We start from the raw sequence: 20,760 nt of genomic DNA, 5'->3' as shown, positions 1-20,760 counted from the left end.
GCTGGAATTTCTAAGGATGAATTGTAACTATTTTGTATGGGAGAGAGAGAAAACTGTTTCACAATGAATCAGATCATTCATCCATTTAGATCAATACTGTCTCCTCTGACTGGCTGCATCTCTCCAGGGTCCCAGTCAGGATCAATCTTTGTCTTTAACCTAAATTATTTTAATTAAGACTCTCCCTTCATTGAGAGAATGGCAACCTTCCCAAAGCCTATGCTCCTCAGATTTGCTGAATCACAATTCCCATCCTTCCCGATTGTCATACCAATAGCCACGCCAGCCATCAGAGAAAGTTGTAGTCCCACACTTCGGGAGACCACCTGATCGGGAAAGCATGATGTTTAGGACAGAGCCTGTTCAAGTGAGATCTCTGGCAAGACATGAATTCATTTATTTATTTCATAAATTTCATTTATTATTGTTAATAAATTCATATTATTGTGAGCAAAGGCAACAACAAAATACTTTATCAAGAATACTCCCAAGAAATGTATTTTAATTTTGGAGTGACCACTGTCATCAGTATCCCCTGGAGGGCAAATGAGTAAAACATGTATGATAACTCTGTTACACAAAGAAAGTTGTTGTATCAGATGTCATAGTAGCATGAAAAGTCTGCCACATAAGGTCAAGTCACACAGGTTGTCATTTTGATGTCATCACAGCTTGTCTTAGATGCAACTGATCATTGACATGATCTATGTTTATATGACATTTTTTATTTATTTTGAGTGGAAACTCACAAAAGATGTAAGTTATCCGAAAGCATCCATGTGCATTCAAAACATTGCTGTAATTTAAGTCCAACACATTTGAGAGACATGTGAGGAAATTCTTTCTGGACTGTTGAATGAAATTATCTTATAGTGAGCGACAGAAGAGAAATGAATACCTTTGCAACAACCACCAAACAGAACATTCTTTATAAAAGTGGAAAACTCTTTAAACATTCAGATAGCAGTTCTATTTTTTCTCTTCTTTATGTTCTGAATTAGAACAAGATGGCAGGGTACTTTCTTCATTGACTTCTCCCACCTTAAGCCAAGATTCTGAAATGGAGTATGTTCTTAATACATCCAAATAAAGTAAAAAGTCTTGTAGGCAAGTAGGTATCGGCAACTGGCGGATGTGCTGGTCTGATTGCAAACAAACACTTGTTAAAAGTGACCGAATCTCCAGGCGGCAGAGATGAGACAAAGATGGGATATGTTCTGTCACAAGAAAAAAAACATGCATTTATCAGGAGCAAAATAACTGAATGTTTCATGAACCTTCTGCTTCAGTGGTCATCACCAAAGGCCTGCAGAGGGAAGCCAATACCTTTCCTGACTCAAGAATTACACTTGGCTTCTGATGGATAAGTATGTCCTAGGCTATTTGTCATAAAGTAACAGAATTCAGAGCAAATTGGATCTTATTTCAACCAATTCCAACTTAAATATAGCAAATAACAATTATTGACAAGTTATGTAATATAAGAATTCTATTTTTCTGTCACATTAAAAATTATCACTGTTACCATTTGATAACAATTTTTGGTGCTCTGAAGGACACAGCCAGGACTTGGGGGAACTGCTTCTGTAGTTTACAAAGGAAACAACAATGGGCCTCATACAAAATTCTACAGTCTTGAACTGATGTATTCCTTCATGAATTGAAGGACCTACTCTTAGTCTCAGCCATTCTTTGACTCTGTCTCCCTTGGAGGTACAAACAGTCTTCTGGACTAATACCTGGAATTCCTACTGTTTTACAATAAAATTTGTATATTTATATTTCCTCTTTGATAATAGTAGGAAAAAAGGGGGTTGTTAATTATTTATTGAATGGGAAATCCTTGACTTTCTTATACCTAATCTTCAAAGAAAGCTACATTCTGGACTAAAACAATAAGAATAAACAGCGTTTTTAAAATTAAAAAAAATAAGATCAAAGGACAGCCACTAACAAAGCAGAGCAGATTTAAATCAGGATTCCTGAAATAAGGGTAAGCAGCAGGCCTAAGTGTTGAGACAGCAACTTTTCTTTTCCTTTTTTTCATTCAGGTTTTCTGATTTATTTCTCTATTTCATGTATGTACTGTATGTGGTGTGATTCTGTCTGTGTGCATATGAATGGATGGATGGATAGAAGGGAGGAAGGAAGGGATAGATTAGATGTATAAAACTTACATTTCCAATGTTTTTAAACATGTAAGAAAACAGAACTGAAATTTCAGATACCAGGTTGAAATACAAATTGAAAGAAGCCAACTAGGGAGGGATTTGATGATTCACTTCAAATATCTGAAGAGATTCACATAGGAGAAGGCTATTATCCATTGTTCCAGAGAGCAGGATACAATAAACGGATTCAACTCAAAGGAAGATTTCATTTAAATGTTAAGAAAATTGTAAAGCTAACAATATTTTGACAACCAGGACCAATTACTGAAAGAGGTAGTAAACTCTGGTTCACTGGATATGCTCAAGTAGGAGCTGAATAAACATATACTATGAATGCTTTAATCTAGATTCTCTCACTGACCAAAGGACTGGATGGTCCCAAAAGTTTCTTCCAATTTTATCATGGAAACGGAAAAATATTTGCACTAAAAGAAGTTATGGAAAAGTTATATTGGTTGGAAAAGAAAGGAAAAGAAAAGGAAAAGGAAAAGGGTGCTTTGGCTAACATTCTCAAATAAACGGGCTCATGTTGAAGAACAACTTATATCCAATAGCTTTTGGTTTAAAAAAAAAACCCAGTAAGGAATGCAGGATTCTTTATCGACTGATCAAAAATATTTCAAACAAGTACATTTGTTAAAGACTTTTCTTCTGTTTATATAGAAACTGTGGGAATGCTGATTGGGAAGCTACATTGGAGAACTGGAAGTTACACACCCTAATGACACAACTTTACACATAGTCCTTGATTTACTATCACAATTGCACCCAGAATTTAAACCATAAGTCATTGCAATTCCTAAGTGAGATGCCCACATGATCACCTTCTCAAAAACCATAACCCTGACTCTCCCTGTTGTGGTGATTAAGTGATTGTGTGCGTCATTGAGCAGAGCAAAAGAATTACTTGCCAAAAAGGGGGAGCGGGCAGGCAGTTCTCCTCTGTGAGCAGAAGGAAACTATAGCACTGGGCTCGAGAACTCCATCCTAAAATCCAAGCAAGATTTTGGCATGAAGAATTTGTGCGGTATGGTGCATTCAAAGCCAGCCCCCAGAAATGAGGGAATCCTCTCACTTCTGGAGAAAGCTGGCTGGAAATGCCGTATGGTTTAAATGCCCTTTCCAAAATCCTGCTTGGATTTTGAGAGGAACAATTTCACTCAGCCTCCTTACAGAGACTCTCCATCACGCAGCACATTTGGAATGGATCTTTTTCACTGAGCCCCAGGAAGCAGAGGGCAGAGCAAGAGGCCATGGCTGGCAAACTTTCCTGCTGGCTTCCCCATTGCTTTGCTGGGGAAGCTAGCAGGGGAAGACTAAACATGATCATAGGGTCCTTGGCAGCCCACCTTAAGTTGAAACAGGTTGCCAAGTTCCCAGATCACCATCACTTGAATGCAGGGGGTGTCATAACAGCCACATAATCAGACACAAGTTTTAATTTTGAACAGTTGCTGAATAAATGGTTGTTAAGCCCTGCCACGCCCCAAAACACACACTAACCAACTCAAATAGAAAAAAATGCATAGAATGCAGAAACTTGGATGGAGTTCACAGCAGGCTGAGGTGGGCTGAGGATAACATAATCCATTCCTCCCTCTCCACCCCCAAATGACAGTTAACTTGTCTTTGTGCTGGGATCCAGAGTCAGACAACTTCAGCTTTCCAGCTCCTGAATACAGGGGAAAACTTGGCTTACTTTAATTCTAGAAGCATAATTAAAAAGAAAACTGCAAAAACTGTACACTAAGCCTAGAAAAACATATATTCTATAACTATAACAGATTTAACCTACTAGAATCCCAGTTAGCAGGAAGAACAAAACTGGAGAATAGATACCTCATATAATGTTCATTCAGGAAAACAATTCTTTAAAAACCTTCTGAAAACCCAGTAATGGAGCACTCACAACTTCTGAAACTAAGCTGTTCAGATTAATTGTTCTAACTATCAGGAAATGGTGGCAGTAGGATCAACCAAACTGTTATCCCGAAGTTGGAGGTGAGGGCTGGGATAAAATTCCTACCTTCTGGTTTCAAAACCCCCAGTCTACCATCAGTTGAGTCTACTACACAGGTACTTACATAAAGATATTTAGCGTGTCTATTTCTCTATGTATACACATACATGTGCACACATACACATATACCTACACACACAACACATGCACACTTTCAGAGCAAAAGGGAAATCTCCAGGATTGGCTGCAGCTGGAGTTCACTTTACTGAAAACATGGGGAAGAACACAGTGCACAGGAGTTTTGAATGGTGATGATGCATATATATGCATATAGGATATTGGCAGCAGTTAACTGAGACCCATTTGAGAACATTACCCATGAAAGAGACATAAATTGGTCAAAATCATATATTTGGTTTCTTTTATTGAGATTGTATCTGAAGACTGTGTGCTCTAAAATGATGCTTGGGGGGATTATTTCTTTTGAGCTCCAGAGTTAACTGGCTGGAAATGGTTAATTGCGAGTGTTCACTTTGCAAATCAGCATATTATTAGGGTTATTTAAAATAAGGAAAGTGATAGTAAAAGTGAACAGAAAAAGTAAGAATGGTAGAAAATAAGGGTGATGGTTTGACATATGATGTGGTAATTAATCCCCCTGGATGAAATAGGGAAAAATTCAGGGTGGAACTAAAAAAAAAAAAAATGTGATAGCAATACTCAATTTCAGGTGAGCCTATTTATTGCTAAGATTTTGCAAAAGGTGCTAGTTTTATGGGTTCACATATGCTCAAATATTTGTTCTCATCAATCTCCTCTTATGTTCTTCTATAAAGGCGTACCTTTGGGTCCCTTAGAACATAATTTAATAAGCACCCTGCAGAAAAACCTATCTAGTTCAGCATCTTATTTCCCACAGGGGCTAACTAGAGGACTCTAAGAAGTGCACGAGTAAAATGTCCTGGCCTGGATCACTGTTATCTTTCCACAAGTAATATTCAGAGATATATTTGGACATAGCATTTTAGGTAGCTAACAACCATTTATAAACAATAAATGGCTTGTGGAAAGATGGGCAGCAAATAAATTTAATAATAATAACTATTAATGCTCTCTAAATCTATAGTTGTTAGAGGCAATCATATTTTGCAACAGCAAATTTAGATTAATTCTATTTTGCGCAGAATCTAACCAACACAAACCTTTCCTGACTCAGTGCTTTCTAGATATACTATAATAACAATTGCCAAGAATTCCCCAGGCAATATTTAGATTACAACAGGCAAAAGACATTGAATTATCAGATATATCAAACCAGTTCTTGCTGTACACCACAACAGTATATTTTATGTTTTCAAGGCACCTGAAAATGTTCAAAATATGTGGCCCACCAAAACCTTCGAAAGTATTATCAAATTCCAATATTTAACATGATAGAAATGCAATTAATAAAGAATGACTAGAGACTAATATTGTATTTAATTCGAATAGCATTAAATATATTTCATCATACTTTCTTTTATTTCTTGAAGTCAATGTATTTTGGAATACAATCATGTGAATGTTCACCGAGAAAACGGTATCCTAATATTTAAAAAAGAAAATATTAGAACAAAGTCAATTCAGCCCATACTAACAACCGTAAGTTCAATTTTTTTTAAAGAGATTTTTAAGCAGAAATAAAATAAGAAAAAAGATCTAGTTGGCAAGCTGATAGAGACCATAAAGTGAGATTAATTAAAGCACCATTCAGGCAGAACTCTCTCCATGCGTTTGCCGGATTTGAACACAAAAGAAAAGAGACATTTTCTGATCAGAGACATTTCCTAACCTTTCCATTATTAAAAGATGGTATTTCGGTCTCCAGGGTATCTAGTTAGCAACTGATGATTGCAGACTATATCTGCACTATTCACCCCGCCTGGCACGCAGTCTGCAGCTTCACTGTTGCCTGCAGTAATTGAATGACCTTTATTTCCAGAGCAGGATTAAGCAGAACCACAGAATCATTTATTAAAAACACAACAGCACACTGGTTTCAGAAGCCTAATTTGAGGAAGAAGAAAAAAAGCCAAGTTGCACAGATGCCTCTACTACTTCAACACTAGCATCCACTGTTTAGGAAATCATCTAGCCACTCAGCATATAGCCCAGAATAATCTAGATATTCCCAAGGTCTCTCTACTTAAAACTAGAAAATCGAGGATCCTTCAATTTTCAAAACATTTGCTTCATTAGTAATAATAAATTGGTGTTCCTGGCACATTAAGCTGACCCCGAGATGCTAGCTATACATCTGCTTTCTCTTTTGTATATCTTTTTAACCCACAAAAGCACCAAGGTGTTGCTACGAGGTCTCACTCTGACAAGGGGTGTGTTTGTGGGAGAAACGTGCGAAGAATGCTAAGAATAAATCTCAAGAGTGCATATTCCCAGCAGCATCACTCAAAGCCTGAAGGTGATCCCAGTTGCTCAGCTAAAGCAAACCAACACTTATATCAGGCAGCAGCAATACTGGAAAATTGTGCAAGAGGAGGATTACTTAAGTACCGTAACAAGGCATCATTTCATACCATGCTAAGAAAAGCAATGGTAAATCACTCCTACATATTGTAACAAATCCACAAAGACAGACAATATAAAGTGATTGACAATATTTAGTATCAAACGATGAGCCCCTTAGGTCAGATTGCAGTCAATATACTACTGAGGAAGAACTATATTTTTCAGAATATTAGTAGTGTTTATGATGTGGCTACATTAAAGCCTTTGGAGACTGTAATTGCTAGTGCAGTCATGAAGGGGAAAAAACGCAGAGCTGCATGAGAAGAATTAGTGAGAACTTGAAGTGTAAGAAGCACAAATGTTTCTAGGCCTAGGAAACAGAATGATAGAAACTGAAAAAAGAAAAGTTGAAGTCTCGCCAAGAACGACTAGATCTCAGCAAGAAGAATATTAAACAACTCTTAAGAAGGATTGTTACAATCACATTTCTAGATATTGAAGATGGAATCATACACAGAAAAGGCCAATAAAGTAAATTATTTCAGGATAAGTGAGAAAGTAAAACACTGTCAAAAAGAAATCATAATGTACTTTATTGATTTACATCTCTATTACATCAAGCTGCAGTATAAAAATGGGAAGCTCACGATTATTCAATATCCCCATACAAAACTTAAATGAAACAAAGCTATATAGTCCATAGCAAAGCAGTCTCCAGGTCAGAAAATAATGAAGTTGTGTACTCTTTCCTTATTAATCAGGGGTATGCTTAATGTATGTTGAGAGAGCTTGTATTAGAAGAAGATGGGCATGATTTTGAAATTGGAGGAAGACATCTCAGTAGCCTGAACTATGCTGATGATATTACTAATAAATAAAGGATCTGAAATGAAACAAAATAACAAAAGTCAAGGGGCACTGAAAAAAATGGAATTTTAATCTAAAAAAGACCAAACTAATACAATAATCACAGCAACCAATCTTAAAATTGACAGTGAAGATGTTCTAGAGACAAATAGTTTCTGTTTTATAGGATTGATTATCAACAGTTAAGGAACCAGCAGTAAGAAATACATGGTAGACTTGCACTTGATGAGTAGCAGTGAAGGCCTTGAAAAACATTTTAAGAGGCCATGAAAAAAGATCAGAATTGTATAGGCAACAGTTTTTCCTGTTACACTCTCTGGATGCAAAAGTTGGACTTCAAAGAAGCAAGACAAACAGTATTGACACTTTTTAATGTTTGTGTTGGAAAAGGCTCCTGAGAATGCCATGGATAGTTAGGACAACAAACAGGTCGCAGAACAAATCAATCCAAACTTTTCACTTGGATCACAAAATTATCAGATTCAAATTATCCTATTTTGAACACATTATGCAATGATTAATACTTTATTTGTATGTATATTTAAATTAACAGTATGCTCTCTGAGCATGTAGATCAAGGCTATAGTCCTTGCATTATCGATCAACAAACTATTTGTTGTTTAGACACTAACAAACAGACCACACAAAAATAAGCTGGTTCATTCTTTGCTTACCAAAGTAACTACAGGGCATCCACGCGGAAGTGGCCTTGCGGCTGGAAAGATCCTGTTCCACATTCCACGGAAGCCTCTTCCAATTAGTAAATTCCAGAAGGAAGTTCAGAGCATCACTGCTTACAGAGAAAATCCTAGAAGTGAACAAAAATAAATTACTGTAAGAACCAGGGTATTATATTGAATGATGTCAGCTTCTGATAAGAGTTCAGGAGTTCAAATTCCTAATCAGCCAACTGAGTGATTTGAGGCCAATCATTGTCTTTCAGATAAACATATAATATTCTCAGTTCACAAAAGAAATGTAAAGATGAATAGTAGTAAATTTTAGAGGATATTAATGATGTACCCCTAAAATGCAAAACTTCACTTAACTGGGAAATATGCCGTATCAAATATATCTTAATAGAACTCATATGGGTCAGTTCTACTATTAGTACTGTGTTCATGCCAATAAAATGAATTTAATACCAGTTTCCTGCAATCTGAGTATCTCTGTAATAGATCTTCACTACAGAATGCTTGCATTCTGGGTATTAATACATAACAAACACACACATGCTCCACTAACAGAGTATGTAGTAAATTATTCAAAAACCATACTGCCAACTGGAAATCCTAACTTTGTTCAACTACTGTAATCAATCAGTTTCTTTGTCTCACACATGCAGTGAAGAGTATCCACAGAGGATCAAAGCAGTTAAGAGAATCATACCAAGGCTGTGTTTCTTGTGACCTTTGATGATATTTGGCTTCAGAACACAAGGCTCTTTTTATTAGTTTAAAATGGCTGTAAATCTAATGTATTCTGCAACAATGTGACTTCTGCCCTTTAAAAGCAAAGAGAAAATATTTGGTCCTTTCTACATGTGAAGGAGTATGCCTATTTTCATTTTTGTATTTCTTCAAAGTTTTAGGAACACAGCATTAAACAATTTCCCCTTTCACTGGAAAAAAAATCAGACTACCTGCTTTTCACTAAGGAATCAGCACAGTTTGAATTTGACACAGAACACAGAACTGTGAAGGACCAGCACGGTTTTTGTTTAACCTTTTTGCACTGATAATTCACCTCCAACCTTGTCTTCCAACAATTCACTTTCCTCCTGTTCTAAGGTCTTAGGTGTAGATATAATACAGTTAATAGGAAACTGAGGCATTACAGGTATTAAGTAGTTGAGGAGCAATATTATATGCTTCTTCCCTAAAGCCCCTTACAACTTTTCACTACTCCCATTAGAACATTTAATCATGGCGCAGCTTAACATAATAATCATGGCTAAATGCTATCCCAAGTTTGCTGTTCATTAGGCCTAAGGCAGAAATAATTTTCCTTAATGTCGTAATTACCATTAAAATTCAACTAGTGCAATTTGCCCTGAACTCACATATTTGCTCTGTAGTACAAATTCTCCCCTTTTTCAGCATTAACTGTGGTGTTGTGTTACATCAGGACTCATATTAATGCAATTATTATTAGAGCTTGACACTGAAAGCTGAAACTGGTTCACAGAATTAACTTCTCTATCAACCTGGCTTATTCCGCTGGGGAAAACATGCAATTTGCAAGTTCACTTCCAACAGCTTTAACCATAATTATTTACTTAGGTCATAGAGTTTCCATTCTGTAAGTCTAAATCTTAGCTCAGGCTCTGAATTCTAAGTATTAGCAGAGTCGGGCAGCAGAATCCCAAAAAGAGGGGATAGACTGATACAGGGTTTAAATCAAAATAAAAGCCAGTATTATTTTCATACCATTTAAAAGAAATGCTAAGATATGCCAAGCTACTTATTTGATAAATGTATATAGCCACCTATCCCACAAAAATGACAGATGGCAGACAAGCGAAATAAATGCAAAGAAGCATTCTATTATTTTGCTGCAGTAACAGGAGTAATATTGTTATGCAACAAGCCCAGATAATAGCATGACTCCCAGGATGGCAGTATTCTGGGTTGTAAGCCCTGGTGGTGCAGTGGTTAGAATGCAGTATTGCAGGCTGACTCTGCTCACAGCCTGGAGTTCGATCCTTGATGGATTCAAGGTTCACTCAGTCTTCCATTATTCCGAGCACCAAGATGTTGGGGGCAATATGTTGACACCGTAAACTGCCCAGAGAATGCTGTAAAGCAATATATAAGTCTGAGTGCTATTGTTATTGTTATTATAATATTGCTTTCCATACCCATAGAGTGGAATCTAAGCACTCATCCCAGGCTTGCAAGTAGATTTTTTGTAATTCTTGATACTCTGATAAATAGCAGGTGGGAGACTGAGGTACACAATAACTAAGGTGTATATATAAAATACCTATGAAAATGTTTACATCAGGCAAGGCTTCGGCAGCAGCAGGGATTTGCCTTTCTGCGCAATCCCTGCTGCGCTCGCTGCTGAGGTACCCCCGATCCGGGTGGATTTGGGGGATATATATAAAGACAGGGGGGATCCGGACAGGGTTTGGGGGGTGTTGCAGACCCCCTCCTCAGCCGGCAAAACCCTTTTCCCAAGGCAGTGGAGCGGCGGTCAGCAATGGCCACCACAAAGAAGTCTGCAGCTGGATAAGAAAGTGCAGGAGGAAGAAAGTGAAAGGTTTTTCTTTAGCTGAGTGGGAACAAAGAGGAGCCCTTAAAACCTGGAATTTGCCTTTCTATTGCTACATTGTTCCCAGAAAGACTGTGTAAGCAGCAGAAGAAAGTGAAAGTGAAAGTTATTTCTTTTCAATCTCCTTCCCTACGGAAGTAGCTGATGGAAATCTGGAAAACCTGCTTGGGCTAAGAAGGTAAATAAACCTAAAAATTAAAGCCAAGGGGATAAAAGATTTTGGAACATTGGAATTAAAAATTAAAAGTTTATTGCTATAAGTGGGAAGGAAGAGGTAAAAAACTTTATCTCAAGACTTTATTGAAGACTGCTTGAAGTTTATAAGATTAGAAATTAATGACAATAAGGCTTCTAAAAAATTATTTTGAAACGGTCTAATTGAATTTCACCCCAGGAGGAAGGGGGAAAAAAAAAGAAGAAGAAGAAAGTGTTAGTGGAACAGTCTGCTTTGTTTTGGATTGCTTTGTGACTTTGTGACTTTTGGGGAACTATTTCTTGAAAGACTAGAAACATTTGGGTTGCTCTTTTAAAAAATAATAACAATAATAATAATAAAAAATGGCATTATCTGTGCAAGAATTACAAACGGAATTTCAAAAGCTACAACAAGATAAACAAGAAGGCAAGGACTCTCTTGGATCTATCTTTTGTTTCTTGGAAATGGCGATTTCTACTTACCAAGAAATACAAGAACAAGAGGATTGGGATGAAGAAGAAGAAGCCATCTTTAATGGACAATACATTCAAGAGGAAGTATTTAATGGACAAAAAAATCACAGCTGAAAAGAATAGGGGGGAACGAAAATGCAGAATTCAGAACCTAAAAAAGCAACCAAGAAAGGGGAAAATAAGATGAAAAATCGATACAATGCCAGAAAGCAACAGAAAAGAGAAACACTACAGAGAAGGAAAATCAAAAAAGTGGAATTTGAGAGATGGGGGGGGTAAAAAGACTAGAATTGATAAGAAAGGGAGGGGAAAGGGAAGAGAAGACATAAAGGTTTAAAACAAGATATTAAAAAAAAGTTTTTTTTCAGAGACAAAGGGTAAATTATAATTTAATATATGATTCTGCAAAAGTATATAAGATTGTATTGTAGATATTAGTACTTGAAATTGAGTTAGAAAATTGAAATATTATGAGTTAATAATGTATTAAAGGGAATATACAAAATGTTTAAAAGTAAGAGTTTATTTCTCTATGGAATATTGTTTTAATTATACTATAAATTCAATCCCTTTTTTATTGTTGTTTCACTATTTCAAAATGTAGTACTTTGTGCTAAGCAGAATCAGTATGGAAAGTATGTATTATTTCAAGTGTCAAATTTAGGGGAAAGATAAAAAGTTGTCATACTTCAACCAGTGATTACAGGAGAAATATTGTATTAGAAAGAAAAGATAAATAGATAATTGAAGAGAACAGACAAAAGATACAAGTATAATTATTTAAAATGAGATGAAATAAATATAATAGAATTATGAGAGTGAATAGAGGAGAGAAAATATATAGAAAATACAGAATGTTAATTAAGATATGAAACAGTATATTAAGTGAGTATGAATTTGATTTATGTCTGTATAAAAAGAGGTAACCCGGGGTAAGCTGCTTTCCAAAAGAAGTTTTAGGTATTTATGTTTTGTGTTTTGTATGTCTATGTTTGAATTAATAAAATTTTAGAAGAATGTAAGAAGAATGTTGGAAGAGAACAATGAAATTGTAAATAAGACAGATGGATATAAAAAATGTATACAATCTAAAGTAAAAGAAATATAATTTGAATAAATAGAAGGAAAGGGAGTAATAAAGAGAAGTTGGGATAAGATATGAAGTTGAACAAATAAGGTAAATATATATATTAAATTGTATTCATATGGAAATGTGATAATTTGAAATTATTCTGTCTTTAAATAAGATGTCTTATTGGTTTTTTCAGAAAAAGATCTCTTATGTTATTATATCCTATGCTTTGTTTGTCTGTATATTGTTTTGTAAAATTAATAAAATTTGTTAAAAAAAAAAGAAAATGTTTACATCAGTCAAAATAATGACTGATCAGTCAAAATAATGACTTATTGTCTCATTCCTAACTAAATACAGTAGGTCAGTTCTGTTAGTTCTGCCATCTTCACAATTCTTTTATCCACTGTGGGTATACCAGTATTTCTCCATCTTTATGCATAGAATAATCTTGTTACATTACCATACATAAAATCAGTCTTCTGTGAGTTGTCTATAATTGACAATCCCAAATCCATATACGAAGAATTCTGATTTCATCTCAATATTAATCTTTAAAATTCTTTGCATCATCATATGCACTTAATAATCTTTATGCATGTAACAGCCTCACTGTAATTACCATATGCAAAAATAATCTATGAGTGTTTTCTAATTGGACACCAAAAGTCTCAAGAAAAAAATTCTAATTTCATCTGAATATTAATTATTAAAATTCTTTGAATCATCATTTGTATTTGTATCTAAACATTTTTTTTGCTTTTTCGCAAATCCACCATGCATGAAAAATTGTCCCTTTGTGCTTTACACATTTCTAACACTGATTAGAAATGTCTTTATACAGTATATCTTAGATAATTACTCAGGTGACATATATCAGTAGTACATCATTTTATAGAAATTTTCTCTTAAATTATAACACAATATGAATTTCAGTACTTTTAATCACATTCTCTTCCTGTGATCCATCTGTATACTGGAACCCAAAATCTTAATCCATTTCATTATGCACTTTTTAATATATTCTTTCAATTTCAAATTTCAACAAAAGTTTGTACATTTAAGCTATCACATGTACATAATTCAATTTCCAACTTCAACTTTTGTTGTTCCATTCCAGTTAGCTTTATAGCTACATTAAATTTCTCTCTTAATTGTGCATAGAAAAATCAATTATATCCTTCTGCAGTTAATTATTCTGTTGGTTTCATCTTAAACTGTGCATCTTCCTACATTAATGTCTTGATATGATAACCAACTGTCCAATTGCTTTCCTAGTTCAATTCAAGACACTCACAATGGCATATATGTAATACTGGACACTATAACCATATATTAAAATTCTGTTGGTTTCATCTTAAACTGTGCATCTTCCTACATTAATGTCTTGATATGATAACCAACTGTCCAATTGCTTTCCTAGTTCAATTCAAGACACTCACAATGGCATATATGTAATACTGGATACCAGTATTACAGTGATATTAGTCTGCTTCAGACATGCTGAACATATAAAAAATTTTTCATGCTTGTAGCTCAATCCTATTCTGTGACATATTGAACAAGACTCTGAATACTGTATTCAGAATATCGCATAATAATAGGTATCCATCTGAAGTGAATCCTACGCACATATGAACATACACTGGTAAAACATCCTTTATGGACACACAAACTCAAGCTGATAAGATCTATATGTCCATGTTGCAGAAGCTTCATGCATGTTACGTCCAAACATATGCAATATTCCACACATAGTGAGACTGAGGATACTACAGTATATCAGACAGAAGTGGACAAAAGTTACTATCAGAATTTACTTATCTGCAAGAGATTATGGATTTCTGACAAACAACTTTTATCCACAGTAATAACAAAATTACACATCTCTTTTTTATTATTATTATATGATGAACGGATAAAAGAAATCTGGTAGTTGTCAGGAATGCATTTTAACTTTAGGAAGGACTTGGCAGTCAGTACAGTTCTGGTATCAACTCCAAATTAAGGCCTCAACATTCCATAATCCTAAATAAATTTGTTTCTGTAATTTGTTTGATTGGTGAATTCCTATTTGGAAGGGGAGAAATCTCATAAATTTGAAATCCTACCTGAACTACCCACTTATATCCAAAATAGCATTTACACACAGTAATGCTGAGTAACAAAAACAATTCCTATGATATAAAATATATGGATGCATGAATGAACAGATATCTGTATGCCTACAAAGAGATATATGTAAACATATTTACACAGTGGTGAGCTGGAGTCAGTTTGCTGAGCCAATTGACTTTTTTTTTTATTTTTGTGAGCTGGTTCACATAAGAGGTGAGCCTCAACACCTAGTACATTAACCAGCTGTTCCACAGTAGTAGCAATGAAGCCAGCAGAGCTGTTTCTTAAAACGTTTAGCAGCATACCAGTATGCATACACAATATTACAGTATACTTATGTGCCTATATTGTCTTGCTTACCAGTCATGAAAGAGAAGATTCACAGGATTAAACCCAGCTAGCAAGAGTGAGGGCAGCCATTCTCTGTAGTCATTTCCAGCAACGACTGCACACTTTGAAAATTCTACTAGGTGCAGCTGACATGGGAGCGTGCAATCCTTCCTCAAGAAATGCCGAAAGAGATTGTATCTTCTATGTAGCAGGCAGAGGCCTAAATCTATTTCAAGAATTTTGATTCCATATTTCAGAAGAATGAGAATTATTTCACTTCTGCAAGAAATGAACAAGAAATATACATGTTACACTTTGCAAGCCACTCAGAGTTGCCTTGTGGTTAGATGGGCAGCAAATAAACTTAATAATAACCCCAGTGAGATACTACTTGACATGGTTGTGGGGCTTGTGTGCTCTGAGGAAGATGACAACTATGCCAGAGTTTCGACCACACTGGACAGGTCTCATTAGAGGAGTCAGACATACAGTGTTTCCCCCTTAAAAAATATGGTGAGACATAAATCCATATTGGGTCAGTCTTCATCTGCGTTAATAAGGACCAAGCTAGAAATTGGGAGTTCCTGGACATCTAGTGAAAAATGGACTACTGGACTCTGAACTGTTGGCCGAGCAACCAGGATCCACAGCTTCAAACTACTGGAAGAAAAGGTGTTTAACGTCATAAATATACTGTGACTGAAAACAAAGAATGCAGATATTCTTACAGACCAACAAGAGGAGGATATTTGAAACGAATGGACCAGTTCTGAAAAGAACAACAACCAGAATTAGAAGTAACAGAAGAGTGGCTAGCGTGGCAAAAGCAAAGCAAAGCAAATAGTAATAGGTGCCTTGGGTGCGTTGGCAAATTCACCATCAAGTCAATTGCAAAAGGCAGCTTTACTCAGAACACCTCTCATCCTGTGACAATATGTGTGATTGTGCATAGAAAAACCAAACTAAAACTCTCTGCAGCTCATTATTCTGTTGATTTCATCTTAAACTGTACACCTTCCTGCATTAATGCCTTGATACAATGATCAACTGTCCAATTGCTTTCATAGCCCAATTCAAGACATTCACAGTGGCATATGAAGTAATACTGGACACCATGACCATGTATTAAAATTCAGTGATAGTAGTCTGCTTCAGACATGCTAAACAAAATATATGAAAGTGGTGTGACAATATGTGTAACACCATAAACATCCACATCCGCCTATCCCTTGGAAATGACTCAACAGGTAGACAAAATGCCAAATCCAGTCTGCATATCTGGCTGACTGTGCAACAAATCATCATATTAAAAATGTTAACATAGTATTTATTCAAACAAATTTTCTAGAAATTAACCTGCAACCTATCAGTCAGTTAATTTGCTAGTTGATTAATTCCGACTTATTAAATAGCACTAGGTCAATGGCTGGACCTCTCTACACCATCCATGAAATTAGTTGATCTCTTTGAATACAAATGCCAGTCCAGTAGAATATTTCAATGAATGATCCATAGAGGTAGCCAAACATGATCTGAGGGGTGAGTTTCTGTCTGCAACAATCTTTCTAACACAGAGCTCTCTAAAAAGCTCTGCGTTACTTTGAAAACCACTAAGTCCCCTTGGTGTGCTAAACAGGGCAGACTGAGCAGGGCAGTAGACAACGGTCTCCAAATGCATGTGGGGGCCAGGAATTTGGCTTATCAAATCCTTTGGTGGATTCATATTTGTCGATAAAGCGTTTGCTCATGTATATATGCGAGAGAGAGAGAGAGAGAGAAAAAAATGAATTAATCACAACTTATACCTTCAACTAAGGGTGCTATTGCTAAAATAGGAAACACAGATATAATCTGAAGGACCTGTTCAGAACATTCCATTCTACTTCATCTTCTTTTACAGCAGTTAGATATTTTAAAATGTTTCTCGAAACTCTGGAATCTGCCATGAATCTGCCAATATATTCCTCTTTTGTGCAGATGCTGCTGCTTTGCTTACATAAGCAACAGCTCTCATCTCTTAGCACTAGAAATAAAAAGATGTGCTTTACACTTCAACACATAGAGTGAGTTGTAAGCACAAAACAACAGTTGCCTCCTTGTTCTTCACTTTCAGTGCTTTCTCGCAAAGATCAGTTCAGTGGTTATAGTACATTACAACTGTATACCTTGTCATGCATTATATAGTAAATACAGTATGATAGAGATAGGACTTGAATGTTTTCAATTTTATCTTCCCACTACCTCATTTTTCACAAATTATTATTGGCAAATCGTCAAATCATCTTATCACTGAAGAGTTTCAGCAAAACAGACATTACAGAAAAAGATATAGCCAGGAAATACTGGATTAGCAATATCTGTTTGAACATATTTCAAAATGGCTCTCTTATTTCAAAGTAGAATATGGGAAACTTGATGTTCAACAAATGTTTCAACTAACCCTCTGTAAATTAAATGCAACGGATGTCCCTGAAGAATGCAAATTAGCATCTTAATAACATGCATTTTACAAAACAACCATTCTGAGCAAAAAAAATTGTAGAAAGAATCATTTTATTCAATTTCATAAATCATATCAAATGCTCATGAGACACAGCTTTCAAAAATAATTATAACAAAGAAAAATTCTGCTCAAAGGGAAGAATACCCCTTAAAGATTTTTTACAAGGATGCTATGTGCCTAGAGATGACCTAGTACTGGGATTTCTGGATGCTTAGAAATATGTCCAACTAAGTCTAGCTAGGCTTATACCCAGGCTACTCTGAAAGTGTGATTTAGCAGTTTAGAGCAAATGTTCTGCTAAAAGAAGAGAAAGCAGTATTGAAAATAAAAAATTAATTTTATATAATCTTTGCTTCATAACCATAGGTTGAAGGGTCAATAACGAGTAGCAGAGAGTAAAGCAGTGATATTAAGTTTGCAAAGAGATGAACTCAATTTATTTTCCTGGATTTTTTTTTCATTATTCTAAATCCACTTAAAAGCCTGTTTAACAATTAGTGAATAAAATATGCCTAACATGTAAATAATTCTTAAAACCTTTCCAAGAGTAATTGAACAGAAATATTTAATTTGATTACCAAATATATGGTGTGTTGTAAGTGTTCCAGTCAAATAAATTCAAGACATGGCTTTGAAATTTATTTTACTGAAATATTTCATAAATATGAAAATATTTTATAATGCCAATAATCAATAATATACTGTACATTTCTGTATTTGTTTCCTTCTTTTTATTTTTTTATCCAGCTTTATTATTTTATTTATAAACTTAAGAAAATAAACATATGCAACCTTCTTCCTCCTATTGTTCCCCGCCAACAGCAAACTTGTGAAATGAGTTGGGCTAAGGGAGAATGATTGGCCCAAGGACACCCAGCTGGCTTTCATGGCTAAGGCAGTACTAGAACTAAGCGTCTCCCAGTTTCTAGCCTGATGACTTAACCATTAGATCAGATCTGTTAACAGCTCTCTTGTACATGAATTTATTTGACTGGCAGTGGATGCCAAAGTTTTTTTATTATGATTCTCCTCAGCTGCTTGTAGAAGTATAACAAGCGAAGCATAACAAATCTCTCAGCTTTGTGGCCCTAATTCTTTACCTTTTCATTTAGTAAAAAGCATTTCAGAGTCTGTCAACAAGTTTCCTATGTCATGTGAACCCTCCACAAGAGTACAAAATTGTACTCTTGTGGAGGGCTCACGTGATATGGGAAATATTGTAATCTAATATGGAGAACAACAAGATTCCTTAGTTTAATAACAGTTCCATAAAAAGAATCAATAACAGCAGAGAAGCTTCCCCAAACTATTTCACCTTCCCATATTCGCTGATTTCTCCTGAAATGTGAAGCTGTATGTTCTCAAAATGAGGTCTGGGAACCCCCAGGGGTCCCTGAGACCTTTACAGATGTCACAAAGTCAAATAAATGTTTTAACGTTTGCCAGTTTTAATTTCTAATACAATAAATACTGCAAGATAAAACCCACATAAACAAAAGCTCTTTGGAATCGTCAATCATTTTTAAGAATGTAAAGGGGTCCTAAGGCCAATATGTTTGTGTAGTGCTACTCTAAGGCATTTCCAAGCATCCACTTTAACAGGCACACTAAAGTTGAAATATTATCTCAAAGCAGAAAGTTTGAAAAACCTTTAATACAAACCAGTTACTGCTCCCATAATATTCACCTTGTGTGCTAGGCTGTTTGTTTATTTTTAAAATTTATTGGCCGCCTGTCCACCACAGGTTTATAGTTCCAATAACTTTCTTGTGCTATGATAATCGTAAAGAACATACGCACCCTTTTTGAAAAGCAAGATACATTGGCGATTTGCAGCCAAAAACAGGACAAGACTGAGCATCCGGACTGTAACCTTCTTTAAGCAAAAGTTCCAAGCAAATTTCCTGACCGCTGTAGATCGCAGAGTAGACAGGACTCACTTTGCCTTCAGCACTACCACAAGCTCGGTCAGTAACTGGTATTAGCATGCGTAATATGCTGCAAAAATATAAAATTGATGTTACTGTGCAAGCAAAAAAATCTTCATTATCTATCTATCTTACAGATGAAAACATCATTTTCCTGACCTTAAAACAAAATCCATATTTGCTATCTTTTAATGTGTTCTATATAAAATTGAAATCTCAGCAAATGATAAGAACTGGCTGATCTCATCTGGATTATAAAACTAAGTAGGGTTCCACCTAATGGATAGGAGACCTTTAAAAAATATCAGCGCTGAGACAAGATACATTGGTTAAAGTCCCAGAAAAGGTAGTGGCAAGTAGCCTCAATTTTGCTGCCAAGAACACTGTATAATTTCATTCAGGCTGTTAATAGCAGTTGAGCTTGGTTCAAGGGCTTCCATAGTGGATAACTGAGCCCATATGGTAAAAAGTTGAAGGTTTCAAACCTTTTCTTTCCGATATGATTCCTCTAGGCCCATCTTTTGCTTTGGAATGGCAACATTTCATCTTGAGTCCTCTGTGTAATTTTAATATGTGTGAGAAATAGGACTCTCAAACCAGTGTTGCCTTTTTAGCAATTAACTGATTTAAAAAAACCAAACAAGCAAAATCATTGCAGTAATCCTGGCCATCTAGCATGTGGGCATGTAGCTGGATTATCCACCCTTCCTCTCCTTGGGTGACAGACCAATCTCACCAGAAAAAAATACAACCAAATTTTATCTTAAAAACAGAAATGATAAAATGTATTCCTGTTTAATTTTTTAAAAATCCAAATGATGAATGTGAAAGATAAATGACAGGCCTGTTCAGATTGCAATAATATAGCTGACTGAAAGGAAAAATACAAAAGATAATGCAGGCAAGATGCTGTTTCTCATTCTGAGAGAAAGCAGAAGACAGGTTAGGTTTTTTCAAATTAGTATTAAATATTACATAATCATTCCAGAGAAGATTTGGAATCTCCATATGCAACCTGATGAGGTTACATGCTCAATTCATCAGAGAAATAACATTAGACTTTAGCACCACAAAGAAATATAAATCAAAAGCCAGTGCAACGTTAAACAAGCCACCTGTTTAAACAGATGTCCCCAGTTCTTCAGCTATCTAGTTTGGCACATTAATCTAGTTTGGCATGGTTTTCCCAGTCTCAATTCAAATTTTGGAATTTTGCCCCAAATTTTAGAAAGAGCAGAACTTTTCCTTTTCCAGCAGAGGGAGAAGCTGAGGTAACCATGCTCTATAAATAAGGCTTCTTTACTTTTTTAAAAAATTAAATAGCACCTAGGTTTTGGGAACAAACTTTTACAGTAAAGAAA

At 35.5% G+C, this 20,760-nt stretch overlaps 1 protein-coding gene across 9 annotated transcripts in view; it reads right to left on the bottom strand.

Annotated features, from left to right (window-relative positions):
• Nucleotides 1-395: 395 nt before the first annotated feature.
• Nucleotides 396-20,760, bottom strand: part of ASB3 (ankyrin repeat and SOCS box containing 3) — a 57,980-nt gene continuing 37,615 nt past the window's right edge. For all 9 annotated transcript variants that reach the window (XM_087930751.1, XM_026696025.2, XM_087930743.1 and 6 more), the window contains 4 exons: nt 19,272-19,469; nt 14,999-15,247; nt 8,178-8,311; nt 396-1,217 (listed from right to left, as the gene is read on the bottom strand). In XM_087930751.1, coding sequence (XP_087786877.1) covers nt 970-1,217; nt 8,178-8,311; nt 14,999-15,247; nt 19,272-19,469 — 829 coding nt within the window. In that variant the 3' untranslated portion in view covers nt 396-969. The remainder of the gene's footprint in view (nt 1,218-8,177; nt 8,312-14,998; nt 15,248-19,271; nt 19,470-20,760) is intronic.

Source organism: Pseudonaja textilis, chromosome 1 (assembly GCF_049901715.1).
Source record: "Pseudonaja textilis isolate UNSWEBS1 chromosome 1, rPseTex1.2, whole genome shotgun sequence".
Lineage (NCBI taxonomy): Eukaryota > Metazoa > Chordata > Lepidosauria > Squamata > Elapidae > Pseudonaja > Pseudonaja textilis.
This window is presented reverse-complemented; position numbering and strand designations above follow the sequence as displayed.